The sequence below is a fragment of the Oncorhynchus kisutch genome, linkage group LG13 (genome assembly GCF_002021735.2).
Source record: "Oncorhynchus kisutch isolate 150728-3 linkage group LG13, Okis_V2, whole genome shotgun sequence".
Lineage (NCBI taxonomy): Eukaryota > Metazoa > Chordata > Actinopteri > Salmoniformes > Salmonidae > Oncorhynchus > Oncorhynchus kisutch.
In genome coordinates this window covers 35,613,505-35,632,195 of record NC_034186.2, presented here as the reverse complement: position 1 = coordinate 35,632,195, position 18,691 = coordinate 35,613,505, and the positions used below count along the sequence as shown (strand labels likewise).

General features: G+C 50.4%; 1 protein-coding gene across 2 annotated transcripts in view; it reads right to left on the bottom strand.

Moving 5' to 3' along the window:
* LOC109902517 (single-stranded DNA-binding protein 3) overlaps window positions 1-18,691 on the bottom strand; it is a 104,737-nt gene that overhangs the window by 14,509 nt on the left and 71,537 nt on the right. For both annotated transcript variants that reach the window (XM_020498925.2, XM_020498926.2), the window contains exon 5: window positions 7,924-8,013. In XM_020498925.2, the coding sequence (XP_020354514.1) occupies window positions 7,924-8,013 (90 nt within the window). The remainder of the gene's footprint in view (window positions 1-7,923; window positions 8,014-18,691) is intronic.

Sequence of the window (18,691 nt, the reverse complement as noted above, 5' to 3'; positions counted from 1 at the left end):
ACATACACAATCATACTCTATGCTGTACTGTACACACATACACAATCATACTGTATGCTGTACTGTACACACATACACAATCATACTGTATGCAGTACTGTACACACATACACAATCATACTCTATGCTGTACTGTACACCCTGGCAAGCACCTTCTGAAACGCTCTGATTTATGCACTACTTTTGAATACTTTTTCATGTACTTCCTTCCCAAACAGAAAGAGACAGACACGTCAGGAGACATGAGGAGAGAGAAAGAGAGAAGCAGGATGTGGAAGATTGAGGAATGGTGAAAAAATAGAGGAAGGTAGTTGAATCCTGCAAAAAGGAGAGGTTAGCAGAGGAAAGAGGGGGCAGACAGGAGTTTGTGTGTGTGAGAGAGAGAAAGAGAGAGGTAGCAGGCACATGAAGGAGGGAGGAGAGGAGGAAGGTCATTAGTAGACAGAAGACAGCGCTTGTCCATAACAGTGAAGTGTTTATCATTTTCACTGGGAGCTTTCAGAACACACCACAACTCCTCTACAGAGGTCTAAGCTTGGATAATAAATATAGTAGTACAAACAGAAGTAACACATGATTAGCAAGATCTTACTGTGCATAGGCAACAACAACATTAGACTACATGACTGGGAGGGGCAGTCTGTCAGAGAGCTCTCTGTGTGTGTGTGTGTGTGTGTCTCTCTCTCTGTGTGTGTGTCTGTGTGTGTGTGTGTGTGTGTCTCTCTCTCTACAGTACACCAGTGTAAAACGATGCCAAGGGAATAACTGGTGTCATCGTTGCTCCATACTATACTACTACACACTGATCCACAGCATTGTTCCGGCCTCAGTGTCCACTTGCTGGGGGAATTTGATAGCACACATATGAAGCTCTGGAGGGAGCAGCGTGTGTGTGTGTGTGTGTGTGTGTGTGTTGCAGGCTCTCGTTTCACACTCCTTCCCTCCTCTCTCTCTTGCCTGACTGTCCGCTGAGCAGGGAGGGAATTACTGCAGTGGAGAACACTGGAGCAAGACTTCCTCTCCCCTCTCCTCTTATCTCTCTCCATCCCAGCCTCCTCTCTCCCTGTCTCTCTCTCCATCCCAGCCTCCTCTCTCCCCGTCTGTCTCTCTCTCCATCCCAGCCTCCTCTCTCCCTGTCTGTCTCTTTCTCCATCCCAGCCTCCTCTCTCCCTGTCTGTCTCTTTCTCCATCCCAGCCTCCTCTCTCCCTGTCTGTCTCTTTCTCCATCCCAGCCTCCTCTCTCCCTGTCTGTCTCTTTCTCCATCCCAGCCTCCTCTCTCCCTGTCTGTCTCTTTCTCCATCCCAGCCTCCTCTCTCCCTGTCTGTCTCTTTCTCCATCCCAGCCTCCTCTCTCCCAGTCTGTCTCTCTCTCCATCCCAGCCTCCTCTCTCCCTGTCTGTCTCTCTCTCCATCCCAGCCTCCTCTCCCCCATCTTATCTCTCTCCATCCCAGCCTCCTCTCTCCCTGTCTCTCTCTCTCCATCCCAGCCTCCTCTCCCCCATCTTCTCTCTCCATCCCAGCCTCCTCTCTCCCTGTCTGTCTCTTTCTCCATCCCAGCCTCCTCTCTCCCAGTCTGTCTCTCTCTCCATCCCAGCCTCCTCTCCCCCATCTTATCTCTCTCCATCCCAGCCTCCTCTCTCCCTGTCTCTTTCTCCATCCCAGCCTCCTCTCTCCCTGTTTGTCTCTCTCCATCCCAGCCTCCTCTCTCCTTGTCTGTCTCTCTCTATCCCAGCCTCCTCTCTCCCCCTCCCTCCCTGTCTCTCTCTCTCTCTCCCCCTCCCTGTCTGTCTCTCTCTCTCTCTGCCCCCCCTCCCTGTCTCTCTCTCCCCCTCCCTGTCTGTCACTCTCTCTGCCCCCCTTCTCTCTCTGTCCCTCCCTCCCTGTCTGTCTCTCTCTCTGCCCCCCCCTTTTCTCTCTGTCCCTCCCTCCCTCCCTGTCTGTCTCTCTCTCTGCCCCCCCTTCTCGCTCTCTCTCTCCCCCCCTTCTCGGTCTCTCTCTCCCTCTATCCCCGTCTCTCTCTCTCTGCCCCCCCCTTCTCTCTCTGTTCCTCCCTCCCTCCCTGTCTGGCTCCCTGTCTCTCTCTCTCTGCCCCCCCCTTCTCTCTCTGTCCCTCCCTCCCTCCCTCCCTCCCTCCATGCCTGTCTGTCCCTCCCTCCCTGTCTCTCTCTCTGCCCCCCCTTCTCTCTCTGCCCCTCCCTCCCTCCCTGCCTGCCTGTCTGTCCCTCCCTCCCTGTCTGTCTCTCTCTGTCTGTCCCTCCCTCCCTGTCTGTCTCTCTCTCTCTGCCCCCCTTCTCTCTCTGCCTCCCTTCTCTCTCCGTCCCTCCCTCCCTCCCTGTCTCTCTCGCTCTCTCTCTGCCTCCGTCCCTCCCTCCCTCCCTGTCTCTCTCTCTCGCTCTCTCTGCCCCCCTTCTCTCTCTGTCCCTCCCTCCCTCCCTCCCTGTCTGTCTCTCTCTCTGCCCCCCTTCTCTCTCTGCCCCCTCTTCTCTCGCTGTCCCTCCCTCCCTCCCTGTGTCTCTCTCTGCCCCCCTTCTCTCTCTCTCCCTCCCTCCCTCTCTGCCCCCCCCCTTCTCTCTCTGTCCCTCTCTCCCTCCAATGCACGCAGCAGACTATTTATGGAAAGCAATGTCACTCACGCAACACCATCAGATAGCAGCTCCCTGCTCTGATCACTCCACATACATCATTAACATTGCCTACGACCCCAGCACACACACTGTTCTCTCTCTCTCCCCCCTCCCTATAGAACCCTCCCCCCCACACCGAGACAACGTGGAAACCATATTTGCTTCATGACATTTACAAGTGTTATTTTCAGGATATTTTTTTGCTAGGGTGTGTGTGTGTGTGTGTGCGTACGCACAGTCAGATAGGGTTTGTGCCCCCATCATCAGGTGATCTCCCTAGCCTCCCAGACAGTCATCAGAGAGCAGTGATGACAGGAGGGATTAGAGAAGCAACACAACCCAGAGAAATATCTCCCTCCCATCCCAACCTCTGGCCACACAGACTGATGGAGGGAGTGGACACAAGGACATATGGGAAAGAACGAGAAAGACGGAGCGAGAGAGAGACAGAGCGAGAGAGAGAGAGAGAGAGAGAGAGAGAGAGAGAGAGAGAGAGAGAGAGAGAGAGAGAGAGAGCCAGAGAGAGAGAGCAAGAGAGAGAGCAAGAGAGAGAGAGAGAGAGAGAGAGAGAGAGAGCGAGAGAGAGAGAGCGAGAGCGAGACAGAGCGAGAGACAGAGCGAGAGACAGAGCGAGAGACAGAGCGAGAGACAGAGCGAGAGACAGAGCGAGAGACAGAGCGAGAGACAGAGCGAGAGACAGAGCGAGAGCGAGAGAGAGAGAGTGAGAGAGAGAGAGCGAGAGAGAGCGAGAGAGCGCGAGAGCAACAGAGAGAGAGAGTGAGCGAGCGAGTGACGACAAAGAGAGAGAGCGAGCAACAGAGAGAGAGAGGGAGCGAGCGAGCGAGCGACAGAGAGAGAGAGCGAGCGAGAGAAAGAGTGAGCCGAGAGACACAGAGCGAGCGACAGAGAGAGAGAGCCACAGAGAGAGAGAGAGAGAGAGCCCAGAGAGAGAGAGAGAGAGAGAGAGAGAGAGAGAGCCACAGAGAGAGAGAGAGAGAGAGAGAGAGAGAGAGCCAGAGAGAGAGAGCGAGAGAGAGCCAGAGAGAGAGAGAGAGAGCCAGAGAGGCCAGAGAGAGAGAGAGAGAGAGAGAGAGAGAGCCAGAGAGAGAGAGAGAGAGAGAGAGAGAGAGAGAGAGAGAGAGCCAGAGAGAGAGGAGAGAGAGAGAGAGAGCGAGAGAGAGAGAGCCAGAGAGAGCCAGAGAGAGAGAGAGCCCAGAGAGAGAGAGAGCCAGAGAGAGAGAGAGAGCCAGAGAGAGAGAGAGAGCAGAGAGAGAGAGGAGAGCGAGCCACAGAGAGAGAGAGGGAGCGAGAGAGAAAGTGAGCGAGAGACACAGAGCGAGCGAGACAGCGAGCGAGAGAGGAGAGAAGAGAGAGCGGAGAGAGCGAGAGAGCGAGAGAGCGAGAGAGACAGAGCGAGAGAGACAGAGCGAGAGAGACAGAGCGAGAGCGAGCGAGCGAGAGAGAGCGAGAGAGCGAGAGAGAGCGAGAGAGCGAGAGCGGAGAGAGAGCGAGAGCGAGAGAGAGCGAGAGCGAGAGAGAGCGAGAGAGCGAGAGAGAGAGAGAGAGAGAGCGAGAGAGAGAGAGAGAGAGCGAGAGAGAGCGAGAGAGAGAGCGAGAGAGAGAGCGAGAGATCGAGAGAGCGAGAGAGAGAGCGAGAGAGCGAGAGAGCGAGAGAGCGAGAGCGAGAGAGAGAGAGCTAGAGAGACAGAGCGAGAGAGACAGAGCGAGAGAGACAGAGCGAGAGAGACAGAGCGAGAGAGACAGAGCGAGAGAGACAGAGCGAGAGAGACAGAGCGAGAGAGCGAGCGAGACAGAGCGAGAGAGCGAGCGACAGAGAGAGCGAGCGAGAGGAGCGAGCGAGCGAGAGCGAGCGACAGAGAGAGCGCGAGCGACAGAGAGAGCACGAGCGACAGAGAGAGCACGAGCGACAGAGAGAGAGAGAGCGAGCGACACAGAGAGAGAGAGAGCGAGTGAGCGAGCGAGCGACAGAGAGAGAGAGCGCGACAGAGAGAGAGAGAGAGCGACAGAGAGAGAGAGAGAGAGCGACGAGAGAGAGAGAGCGAGCGACCAGAGAGAGAGAGAGAGCGAGCGACAGAGAGAGAGAGAGAGAGCGAGCGACAGAGAGAGAGAGAGCGAGCGACAGAGAGAGAGAGAGAGCGAGCGACAGAGAGAGAGAGAGAGCGAGCGACAGAGAGAGAGAGAGCGACAGCGAGAGAGAGGGCGAGAGAGAGAGCGAGAGAGAGAGCGAGAGAGAGAGCGAGAGAGAGAGCGAGAGAGAGAGCGAGAGCGAGAGAGAGAGCGAGAGATCGAGAGAGCGAGAGCGAGAGAGAGAGAGAGCGAGAGAGAGAGAGAGCGAGAGAGACAGAGCGAGAGAGACAGAGAGACAGAGCGAGCGAGACAGAGCCAGAGCCAGAGCGAGACAGACAGAGCCAGAGCGAGACAGACAGAGCCAGAGCGAGACAGACAGAGCCAGAGCGAGCGAGACAGACAGACAGAGAGCCAGAGCGAGCGAGACAGACAGACAGAGAGCCAGAGCGAGCGAGACAGACAGACAGACAGAGCCAGAGCGAGCGAGACAGACAGACAGAGCCAGAGCGAGCGAGACAGACAGACAGAGCCAGAGCGAGCGAGACAGACAGACAGACAGAGCCAGAGCGAGCGAGCGAGACAGACAGAGCCAGAGCCAGAGCGAGCGAGACAGACAGACAGAGCCAGAGCGAGCGAGACAGACAGACAGAGCCAGAGCGAGCGAGACAGACAGACAGAGCCAGAGCGAGCGAGACAGACAGACAGAGCCAGAGCGAGCGAGACAGACAGAGCCAGAGCCAGACAGAGCCAGAGCGAGACAGACAGAGCCAGAGCGAGCGAGACAGACAGACAGAGAGCCAGAGCGAGCGAGACAGACAGACAGAGCCAGAGCGAGCGAGACAGACAGACAGAGCCAGAGCGAGCGACGACAGACAGAGCCAGAGCGAGCGAACAGCAGAGCCAGAGCGAGCGAGCGAGACAGACAGACAGAGCCAGAGCGAGCGAGCGAGACAGACAGAGCCAGAGCCAGAGCGAGAGAGACAGACAGAGAGCCAGAGCCAGAGCGAGACAGACAGAGCCAGAGCGAGCGAGACAGACAGACAGACGAGCCAGAGCGAGACAGACAGACAGAGAGCCAGAGCGAGCGAGACAGACAGACAGAGCCAGAGCGAGCGAGACAGAGCCAGAGCGAGCGAGACAGAGCCAGAGCGAGACAGACAGAGCCAGAGCGAGCGAGACAGAGCCAGAGCGAGCGAGACAGAGCGAGCGAGACAGAGCGAGCGAGACAGAGCGAGCGAGACAGAGCGAGCGAGACCGAGCGAGACAGAGACAGAGCGAGACAGAGACAGAGCGAGACAGAGACAGAGCCAGAGCGAGCGAGACAGACAGACAGAGAGCCAGAGCGAGCGAGACAGACAGACAGAGCCAGAGCGAGCGAGACAGACAGACAGAGCCAGAGCGAGCGAGACAGACAGACAGAGCCAGAGCGAGCGAGCGAGACAGACAGACAGAGCGAGCGAGACAGAGCCAGAGCCAGAGCGAGACAGACAGACAGACAGAGAGCAAGAGCGAGCGAGACAGACAGACAGACAGAGCCAGAGCGAGCGAGACAGACAGACAGAGCCAGAGCGAGACAGACAGAGCCAGAGCGAGACAGACAGACAGACAGAGAGCCAGAGCGAGCGAGACAGAGCCAGAGCGAGCGAGACAGAGCCAGAGCGAGCGAGACAGAGCCAGAGCGAGCGAGACAGAGCCAGAGCGAAGCGAGACGAGCCAGAGGCGGAGCGAGGAACAGACAGAGCCAGAGCGAGCGAGACAGACAGAGCGAGCGAGACAGACAGACAGAGCCAGAAGCGAGCGAGACAGACAGACAGAGCCAGAGCGAGACAGACAGACAGAGCCAGAGCGAGCGAGACAGACAGACAGAGCCAGAGCGAGCGAGACAGACAGACAGAGCCAGAGCGAGCGAGACAGACAGACAGAGCCAGAGCGAGCGAGACAGACAGAGCCAGAGCGAGACAGACAGACAGACCCAGAGCGAGACAGACCAGACAGAGCCAGAGCGAGACAGACAGACAGACCAGAGCGAGCGAGACAGACAGAGCCATCAGATCGAAGCGAGACAGACAGAGCCAGAGCGAGCGAGACAGACAGAGCCAGAGCGAGCGAGACAGACAGAGCCAGAGCCAGAGCGAGCGAGACAGACAGAGCCAGAGCGAGCGAGACAGACAGAGCCAGATGCGAGCGAGACAGACAGAGCCAGAGCGAGCGAGACAGACAGAGCCAGATGCGAGCGAGACAGACAGAGCCAGAGCGAGCGAGACAGACAGAGCCAGAGCGAGCGAGACAGACAGAGCCAGAGCGAGCGAGACAGACAGACAGAGCCAGAGCGAGCGAGACAGAAGACAGAGCCAGAGCGAGCGAGACAGAGCGAGCGAGACAGACCGAGCCAGAGCGAGCGAGACAGACAGAGCCAGAGCGAGCGAGAAGACAGAGCCACGAGCGAGCAGACAGAGCCAGAGCGAGCGAGAGCGAGACAGAGCCAGAGCGAGCGAGACAGACAGAGCCAGAGCGAGCGAGACAGACAGAGCCAGAGCGAGCGAGACAGACAGAGCCAGAGCGAGCGAGACAGACAGAGCCAGAGCGAGCGAGACAGACAGAGCCAGAGCGAGCGAGACAGACAGAGCCAGAGCGAGCGAGACAGAGCCAGAAGCGAGCGAGACAGAGCCAGAGCGAGACAGACAGAGCCAGAGCGAGCGAGACAGACAGAGCCAGAGCGAGCGAGACAGAGAGCCAGAGCGAGCGAGACAGACAGACAGAGCCAGAGCAAGCGAGACAGACAGAGCCAGAGCGAGGACAGACAGACAGAGCCAGAGCGAGACAGACAGACAGACAGACAGAGCCAGAGCGAGACAGACAGAGCCAGAGCGAGCGAGACAGACAGACAGACAGACAGAGCCAGAGCGAGCGAGACAGACAGACAGAGCCAGAGCGAGCGAGACAGACAGACAGAGCCAGAGCGAGCGAGACAGACAGACAGAGCCAGAGCGAGCGAGACAGACAGAGCCAGAGCGAGACTGAGCCGGAGAGAGCGAGAGAGACACGGAGAGAGCGAGAGACACAGAGAGAGCGCGAGAGACACAGAGAGCGATATCTGGACAGGGATTAGGTCAGCTAAAGAGACTAAAAAAATGGAGGTGGAGAGGGGATAGGCTTAGCATGTTGTGGGTTTGAGGGGATGGACAAAGAGAGAGAGAAATAGAGGTTTTACTTGAAAGAAGCCCGGGGGCATGGGTCCGCCAGGCATGCCATCGTTGGGGGGCATGTTGCCCATCACCGGACTGGGGGCAGCGGCTGCACTCTGTAAAACACAAAGGAAACACACACACACATTTAATACTCTGAAACACAGATTAAAACTCTGTATACACATACAGTACCAGTCAAAAGATACACCTACTCATTCAAAAGGTTTTTATTTATTTTCTATATTTTCAACATTGTAGAATAATAGTGAGGACATGAAAACTATGAAATAACATATATGGAATCATGTAGTAACCAAAAAAGTGTTCAACAAATTAAAATATATTTTATATTTCAGATTATTCAAAGTAACCACCCTTTGCCTTGATGACAGCTTTGCACACTCTTGGCATTCTCTCAACCAGCTTATGAGATAGTCACCTGAAATGCATTTGTGACAAGGTAGGGGTGGTATACAGAAGATAGCCCTATTTGGTAAAAGACCAAGTCCATATTATGGCAAGAACAGCTCAAATAAGCAAAAAGAAACAACAGCCCATTATAACTTAAAGACATGAAGGTCAGTCAATACGGAACATTTCAAGAACTGAAAGTTTCTTCAAGTGCAGTCGCAAAAACCATCAAGCGCTATGATGAAACTGGCTCTCATTAGGACCACCACAGGAATGGAAGACCCAGAGTAACCTCTGCTGCAGAGGATAAGTTCATTAGAGTTACCAGCCTCAGAAATTGCAGCCCAAATAAATGCTTCACAGAGTTCAAGAAACAGACATTTAAACATCAACTGTTCAGAGGAGACTGTGAATCAGGCCTTCATGGTCGAATTCCTGCAAAGAAACCACTACTAAAGGACACCAATAATAAGAAGAGACTTGCTTAGGCCAAGAAACACGAGTTATGGACATTAGACCAGTGGAAATCTGTCCTTCGGTCTGATGAGTCCAGATTTGAGATTATGGGTTCCAACCAAAGTGTCTTTGTGAGACGCAGAGTAAGAGAATAGATGATATCTGCATGTGGGGTTCCCAAGGTGAAGCATGGAGGAAGAGGTGTGATGGTGTGGGGGTGCTTTGCTGGTGACACTGTCTGTGATTGATTTAGAATTCAAGGCACACTTAAACCTCTTAAGGTATAGGGGGCAGCATTTTCATTTTTGATAAATAGCGTGCCCAATTTCAACTTCCTGCTACTCATGCCAGGAATATATGATATGCATATGATTAGTAGATATGGATAGAAAACACTGAAGTTTCTAAAACTGTTTCAATCATGTCTGTGACTATAACAGAACTTATGTAGCAGGCAAAACCCAGAGGACTAACTGTTCAGAATTTTTTTTCTTTTTTGAGGTTATTCATTTGTGCTAGGAAGAAGAAGCACATCCTGGAACAAGGTTACACTGTTGAGAGTTGCGCAAGATGTAAAAAGGAGCATGGTTTGTTTACTTGCTGTATTGAATACAGATTGCCCCGTCTACATTTTGATCGATTATTAACGTTTAAAAATACCTAAAGTTGGATTACAAAAGTAGTTTGAAATATTTTGGCAAAGTTTATAGACAACTTTTGAAATGTTTTGTAGTTACGTTGTGTTTTGGTAAGCTGTTTTTTTCTGGATCAAACGCGCTTTATAAATGGACATTTTAGGTATATATGGACGGAATTAATCGAAAGAAAAGGACCAATTGTGATGTTTATGGGACATATTGGAGTGCCATCAAAAGAAGCTCGTCAAAGGTAATGCATGTTTTCTATTTTATTTCAGCGTTTTGTGTATGGCCTGCAGGGTTGAAATATGCTACCCTCTTTATTGACATTGTGCTATCATCAGATAATAGCCTCTTAATGCTTTGGCTGGATTCACAACAGGTGTAGCTTTAATTGAGTATCTTACATGTGTGATTTAATGAATGTTTCATTTTATATCATTATTTGAATTTGCCGCGCTGCATTTTCCCAGTTTTTTTTTTTTCTCAAAGTGGGACGTAATTGTCCCCTATACCATAAACAGTTCCAGCAAGGCTGCCACAGCATTCTGCAGCGACCATCCCCAAGCATGCAAGCAGTCATCAAGGCAAAGGGTTGCTACTTTGAAGAATATAAAATGTTTTTACATTTTTTTATAGTTTACTACATGATTCCATGTGTTATTTCATAGTTTTGATGTCTTCACTATTATTCTACAATGTAGAAAATAGTAAAGATAAAGAAAAACCATTGAATGAGTAGGCGTGTCCAAACTTGACTGGTACTGTACGTCATACACACTCACTACTCTGAACAACACATACTGTACGTCATACACACTCACTACTCTGAACAACACATACTGTACGTCATACACACTCACTACTCTGAACAACACATACTGTACGTCATACACACTCACTACTCTGAACAACACATACTGTACATCATACACACTCACTACTCTGAACAACACATACTGTACGTCATACACACTCACTACTCTGAACAACACATACTGTACGTCATACACACTCACTACTCTGAACAACACATACTGTACGTCATACACACTCACTACTCTGAACAACACATACTGTACGTCACACACACTCACTACTCTGAACAACACATACTGTACGTCACACACACACACTACTCTGAACAACACATATGTCATACACACTCACTACTCTGAACACATACTGTACATCATGCACACTCACTACTCTGAACAACACATACGTCACACACTCACTACTCTGAACAACACATACTGTACGTCATACACACTCACTACTCTGAACAACACACACTGTACGTCATACACACTCACTACTCTGAACACATACTGTACATCATGCACACTCACTACTCTGAACAACACATACTGTACATCATACACTACTCTGAACAACACATACTGTACATCATACACACTCACTACTCTGAACAACACATACTGTACATCATACACTCACTACTCTGAACAACACATACTGTACATCATACACACTCACTACTCTGAACAACACATATGTCATACACACTCACTACTCTGAACAACACATACTGTACATCATACACTCACTACTCTGAACAACACATACTGTACATCATACACACTCACTACTCTGAACAACACATACATCATACACACTCACTACTCTGAACAACACATACTGTATGTCATACACACTCACTACTCTGAACACATACTGTACATCATACACACTCACTACTCTGAACAACACATACTGTACGTCATACACACTCACTACTCTGAACAACACATACTGTACATCACACACTCACTACTCTGAACAACACATACTGTACATCATGCACACTCACTACTCTGAACACATACTGTACATCATACACACTCACTACTCTGAACAACACATACTGTACGTCATACACACTCACTACTCTGAACACATACTGTACGTCATACACACTCACTACTCTGAACAACACATACTGTATGTCACACACACTCACTACTCTGAACACATATGTCATACACACTCACTACTCTGAACAACACACACTGTACGTCATACACACTCACTACTCTGAACAACACACACTGTACGTCATACACACTCACTACTCTGAACAACACACACTGTACATCATACACACTCACTACTCTGAACAACACATATTGTACATCATGCACACTCACTACTCTGAACAACACATACTGTACATCATACACACTCACTACTCTGAACAACACATACTGTACATCATGCACACTCACTACTCTGAACAACACATACTGTACATCATGCACACTCACTACTCTGAACAACACATACTGTACATCATGGACACTCACTACTCTGAACACATACGTCATACACACTCACTACTCTGAACAACACATACTGTACGTCATACACACTCACTACTCTGAACACACACTGTACATCATACACACTCACTACTCTGAACAACACATATGTCATACACACTCACTACTCTGAACAACACATACTGTACGTCATACACACTCACTACTCTGAACAACACATACTGTACGTCATACACACACTACTCTGAACAACACACTCACTACTCTGAACACATACTGTACATCATACACACACTACTCTGAACAACACATACTGTACGTCATACACACTCACTACTCTGAACAACACATATGTCATACACTCACTACTCTGAACACATACTGTACATCATACACACACTACTCTGAACAACACATACTGTACGTCATACACACTCACTACTCTGAACAACACATACTGTACATCATACACACTCACTACTCTGAACAACACATACTGTACGTCATACACACTCACTACTCTGAACAACACATACTGTACGTCATACACACTCACTACTCTGAACAACACATACTGTATGTCACACACACTCACTATTCTGAACAACACACACTGTACGTCATACACACTCACTACTCTGAACAACACACACTGTACGTCATACACACTCACTACTCTGAACAACACATATGTCATACACACTCACTACTCTGAACAACACATACTGTACATCATACACACTCACTACTCTGAACAACACATACTGTACATCATGCACACTCACTACTCTGAACAACACATACGTCATACAACACACAAAATGCATTTATAGATGTCTAGGCTTTCACCACAAGAGTCTGATGTGGCCTAGCTTTCACTGCTTGGTGTGATTTTTCAACATGAGGAAGGACATTAGCGAGACATTGATTGTTTTGGGTGGTTTTGGCGTTTCCAGACAGCGGGAGGAATTGGCGGAGAATAACGATGCAGTTACAGCGTAACGTTTATCTGGAACATGAATGTCTGGCTCAGATTGGTTCTCCGTCGCCGCATTAAGGCGATATTAAAAAAAGACAAGCATCTGTCTGTCTATGAATCTGTGAACATTTATGCTGAGTGGAAATAAAAACACCGGGATGGAGTATGTGTCTGGCTCTGGTGAAATCTCTCCTAAGCAGTTAAATGGGGTTTGGGTTCTGAGTCCCCTCCCCCAATGTATGTACTGTATGTAAGGCAGTGGCTGGGTCTGTTGTGTGTTTCCCAGGCTGTCTATTCACCAGGCAGCACCCAGTGAAGGGGATTACACAGCTGCCCAGAGCCCCCCTTCCCCCACTGTAACCAGATCCTCCCCCCAGCCAGCAGCAGAGCAAACAGCCCCTCCATCCCTGACCCCCCTCGGCCCAGAAACTCACTAACGGGCCCTGGGACTACAAGGCACGGCACATGCACACACACACACAAACAATGGCTGCTACCCCTGGTGTGAGGGTGTGAAGCCGTAAGCCCCGCGGGCACCGTCAGGGACTGAGAGCAGAACACACCCAGAGGGGCCATCCCATGACACACACACACACACAGTTTCTCCTCCTCAGTGTATATAAAAGACGTGTGATGAGATTGCAAGATAATGGCAGTAAAGAAGATGTTTTCATACAGTTGAACCAGGTGCCACTGAACAGAGGCTGTACACATTCTGCTTTATTCAGCAGGGAAAAGAAAAGTGACTGTATAAATGGTGGATTATCATTTTCTCTGCCGCTTCAACAACAACAAAAAGAGAAGAGTGGGAGAAGGAAAGAGAGGAGAGAGGGGGAAGTGAGTGGGAGAGCAGAGTGAAAGGCGAGAGGGCAGAGGGGAGGGGAGTGAGTGAGCGGAGGTGGTTAACAGAGTTTGTCAGCACGTATTTACTCAATGGCAGTGGTTAGTCCAGTACAGTGAAGCCATCATGTTGGCTGATTGGCCTCGTGTGCCATTTACACACTACTGTCATCGTGTTAAAGCTAGAAAACCCTCAGAAACAAACACGGCAGCACTCCGCATGGTAAACATGTCAGGTCAGGGCTGAGCCAATGGAAGAGCCATGGAGACACAGACAGGTATGATGGCGGCACACTGGAACTGTCCTTGCAGAGTATTTTCTCATCCAGACTCCAGGTAGGTCTATGTCACGTAGGGCTCTCACGGTCATGACATTTTGGATGGCGGTTATTGTTCAACCAAAATAATAGAAATAAAATAGTATATTGAAAGCAGTTGCCTTCACACAGGTGTGGTTCCTGAGTTAATTAAGCAAATAACATCCCATCATGCATAGGGTCATGTATAAAAATGTCGGGCAGGCCATTATTTTTGGACATTATTTTGGCTACTATGGCTATTTGTATTCATTATGGATCCCCATTAGCTGCTGCCATGAGCATGAAAACTAATGTAAGCCATATTCCATGGCCGTCTCAGTCAGATCTCAACCCAAATGAACACCTATGAGAGGTTCTGGAGCGGCGCCTAAGACCGCGTTTTCACCACCATCAACAAAATACTTTTTATTTTGGCAGTTACCTGTGTGTGTACAGTTGTGGCCAAAAGCTTTGAGAATGACAAATATTCATTTTCAAAGTCTGCTGCCTCAGTTTGTATTATGGCAATTTGCATATACTCCAGGATGTTATGAAGAGTGATCAGATGAATTGCAATTAATTGCAAAGTCCCTCTTTGCCATGCAAATGAACTGAATCCCCCAAAAACATTTCCACTGCATTTCAGCCCTGCCACAAAAGGACCAGCTGACATCATGTCAGTGATTCTCTCGTTAACACAGGTGTGAGTGTTGACGAGGACAAGGCTGGAGATCACTCTGTCATGCTGATTGAGTTTGAATAACAGACTGGAAGCTTCAAAAGGAGGGTGGTGCTTGGAATCATTGTTCTTCCTCTCAACCATGGTTGCCTGCAAGGAAACATCATTGCATCATTGCTTTGCACAAAAATAATTTCAAGGAGAGCGGTTCAATTGTTGTAAAGAAGGCTTCAGGGCGCCCCAGAAAGTCCAGCAAGCGCCAGGACCGACTCCTGAAGTTGATTCAGCTGTGGGATCGGGGCACCACCAGTACAGCGCTTGCTCAGGAATGGCAGCAGGCAGGTGTGAGTGCATCTGCACGCATAGTGTGTCGAAGACTTTTGGAGGATGGCCTGGTGTCAAGAAGGGCAGCAAAGAAGCCACTTCTCTCCAGGAAAAAAAATCAGGGACAGACTGATATTCTGCAAAAGGTACAGGGATTGGACTGCTGAGGAATGGGGTAAAGTCATTTTCTCTGATGAAGGACCACAGAGTGAAGGGAAAGCAGCCAACAAGTGCTCAGCATATGTGGGAACTCCTTCAAGACTGTTGGAAAAGCATTCCAGATGAAGCTGGCTGAGAGAATTCCAAGAGTGTGCAAAGCTGTCATCAAGGCAAAGGGTGGTGACTTGGAATAATCTCAAATATATTTTGATTTGTTTTTGGGTTACTACATTATTCCATGTGTTATTTCATAGTTTTGATGCCTTTTTAAAATTATTTTCTACATTGTACAATAATACTGAAGTAAAACCCTTGAATGAGGTAGGTGTCCAAACTTACACAGATGGAGAGACAGAGACAGAAGTCTGTCTGAGCAGAGAGAATTACAGGTGACCTCATCTGCATTATCTGCAGTGTGATCAGTGGCATGCTGGGAAGCTGAGCTGCGCGCAGGCGACCGGTTGGTCAGTAGAAGCGGACATGGACCATGGACGGCAGGCTGGGCTGCTCAGGGTGGGGAGGAGAGATGGGGGGAGGGGGGGGGGGCCCTGTTTCACACAGCCAGCTAGTCAGCCAGCCAGCAAGGCTCCACTGCACTCTCAGGTAATGCAGCGAAAGGCCTGTTCTCCTTGTTGCCATGACAACCCCGACCTCAGCTCTTGCTCTCTAGTGCCCATTAAAACCCTCAGGCCGTCAATCATCAGCCTGGCCAGGGAGCAAGAAAGAGAGGAAGAGGGAGGGAAAGAGAGGGAGAGGGAAAGAGAGGGAGAAAGAGAGGGAGCGGGAAAGAGAGGGAGCAAGAAAGAGAGGAAGAGGGAGGGAAAGAGAGGGAGAGGGAAAGAGAGAGAAAGAGAGGGAAAGAGACAGAGAGGGAAAGAGAGAGAGAAGCAGAGAGAGGGAGAGAGAGAGATGGAGTTTAAAGGAGCCTGTGGCTTTTGATAGCTGGCCTGTTTGCCACCGCCAGCTCCCTCTCTCTCTCATGCACACAAACACATGCGCAGATACACAATACCACCACAGTATTTAACCCTTTACACACACCATTGTCTCCACTCCTTCTCTCTCCTGTATTTCTGCAGCAGTAGCACTGCGTCCTGCTTACTCTCTCTCCCCTCTATAAATAATACAGTCAATGATGGTTCCTTCCAGTGGGTCTGTATTTATATCTCCTCCTAAGAAGAACACACAACCAACCCAAACCCATTGATTGTTCTGTGAGCACTCTGAAGTAATTAGCTACCGCTGTTTAATTATCAGTATCCATCCTGCTGCCTAGCTGGACATGAGACAGTGAGTGAGCGTTGCAATCTGCCCCATTGATCTGGACCTGGGTTCCAGGGGGTAATAGATCCAAGTCTTATCTGCTCTGAGACAAGCAGGGAAACACAGATCACTTGCTGGCTGGCTGGCTGGCTGACTGGCCACAACACAAACACAGAGCGAGAGAGACCGCTCGACTCCTACAGACACTACTGCTATAAACACAGTCCAGGAGTGGATTTAGCCACTGTGTTAAACCTACATTATTCACCCATGCCACATCTGGTCTCTTCCTGCTACAGGAACAATATGAATATCAGAGCTGGAGATGAACAGCAGACTGGCTGAGGTCATTAATGGTAATACTAAGAAGTCCTAGTTCAGGTTTTTTGGAAGATGAGAGGATTTAGAAGAAAGAAATCTGGGGTTAATGAGTAGGTGTGAGAGGCTCCAGACAGATTGGAATAAAATCATTTCAGATAGAGGGTGCTGTGTGTGTGTGTGTGTGTGTGTGTGTGTGTGTGTGTGTGTGTGTACAGCCATACACTGGGCCAGCGGTGAGACCATAGTAGCAGTCTACAGACAGACTGCTTGGCTGTGCATCTGCATGGGTTGGGACTGGAAAGCCTCAGTCAATCTCCATGGACCAACCACTGAATTCGTGGCCACGCGACTGCTGCCTGTCATCTCCCCCTCTCTGCTCCTCCCTCTCCCACTCTGCTCCTCCCACTCTGCTCCTCCCACTCTGCTCCTCCCACTCTGCTCCTCCCACTCTGCTCCTCCCACTCTGCTCCTCCCACTCTGCTCCTCCCACTCTGCTCCTCCCACTCTGCTCCTCCCACTCTGCTCCTCCCACTCTGCTCCTCCCACTCTGCTCCTCCCACTCTGCTCCTCCCACTCTGCTCCTCCCACTCTGCTCCTCTCTTCAGTCCCAGCGTCAACGCTCCAATCATTCTGTCACTGAAGTCAACTCCTTAAAGATTAGCTGGAGAGGCTGCTGGCTGACAGATGTGCCTTTTAATCAATGGGAGAGCGGGAGCTGCGTTGTGCAGGAACTCAGGAACCTGACTCCAGACTTGGCTACACAGGAAAGCTCTCCATGACAAGTGGAGAGGGGAGGCCGGCTCAGCACACCGCTTGCTTTCATCCCACTGCTCCAGCAGCTGTTGTGTCAATCAGGTAAATTAATTACCAGTAAACAAATCTGCCAGGGAGGGAAGAGGGAACCCCCTCGCACCTCTCGTCCAACCCAATCCCCAGATCCCTCCCCACACCTCTGCCTCGTCAGAATCCCACATCAGGGCCCCTGGAGTCTCCAGCTGCCTCCCAGGCAGCCCTGTGAGCGGTCAGCCCAGGAGGAGGCATCTCGGCTGGGGAACTGTCGCCACCCATCTTGCCCTGGAGCACCTGCTTTGGCTCCTGCTGCTTTGCAGTCTCCCCATCACAGATACACTGATGCAGATATAATAACTGGCTGACACTTGTGCTGAGAGCAGACAAACACATACAATAACCATCAATGTGCCAGCGTGCATCTGTCAGTGTCTGGCTAATTTATGTGCGGTAGTGGTAGAGCAGCCCAACAGGCAGTTAGTAATGAATGAGATGATAGTGTGTGTGTGAATGTTCTTGGTAGGGTTAACGTGTGACAGACTCTGGGGATGTGTGTGGTACATTACAGGTGTAAAAACAACAAACACACCTCTCTCCAGTCTCGTTGCGTTGGCGTTTAGGAGCAGCTACCTCTCCCAGCCTGTGTGTGCGTCAGGGTTAAATTACACCTAAGTGAAACTGACATAAACACGCGTGAGTGGGGTGCAACACGTGTCCGGATTCTGCTGTTGGCCTTGTCTCTCACACACACACACACACACACACACACACACACACACGGCCGTGGAGGCCTTTATTGGCAGTGTCAGATGTTAATGACCAGTGGTCCTGCTGTTCATTCCACTGACCGCCTTCCACAGGTCCCCCCGCTGGCCCTGCTCTTTAATTACTAAGGGGTGAGGACAGCAAACCCTGCGCAACCCCCCCCCCCCCCCCAAACCCCATAGTGTGAAGAACGGTGAGCACTCATCCTCTTCCTCCCCTCATTAGGCCAGTGTCAGCCACTAGAGGAAGTTGCCATGATGGAGCTCCAGTCTAAACAAGGACAAGACTCCCGTCTTCTGACTGCCACCAGCCACACACACACGACTAATTGAAGATTATTAATGCCACTAATTAGGGAATAGGGTGGCTGGCGCTAGGAGACTCCATTGTGTGTGTGTAGCTCAGCAAGTGTCTGATGTTGATCTCCACCTCTCCTTTACAGCTGCTTTCACACAGGTGTTACCACCAATCCAGGCTGCTCTGATAGGGACTCTAGAAACACACTGAGTATTGACTGAGGAACATACAGACAGAAAGACTTCAGTCAATGGCAGTATATGGCTTG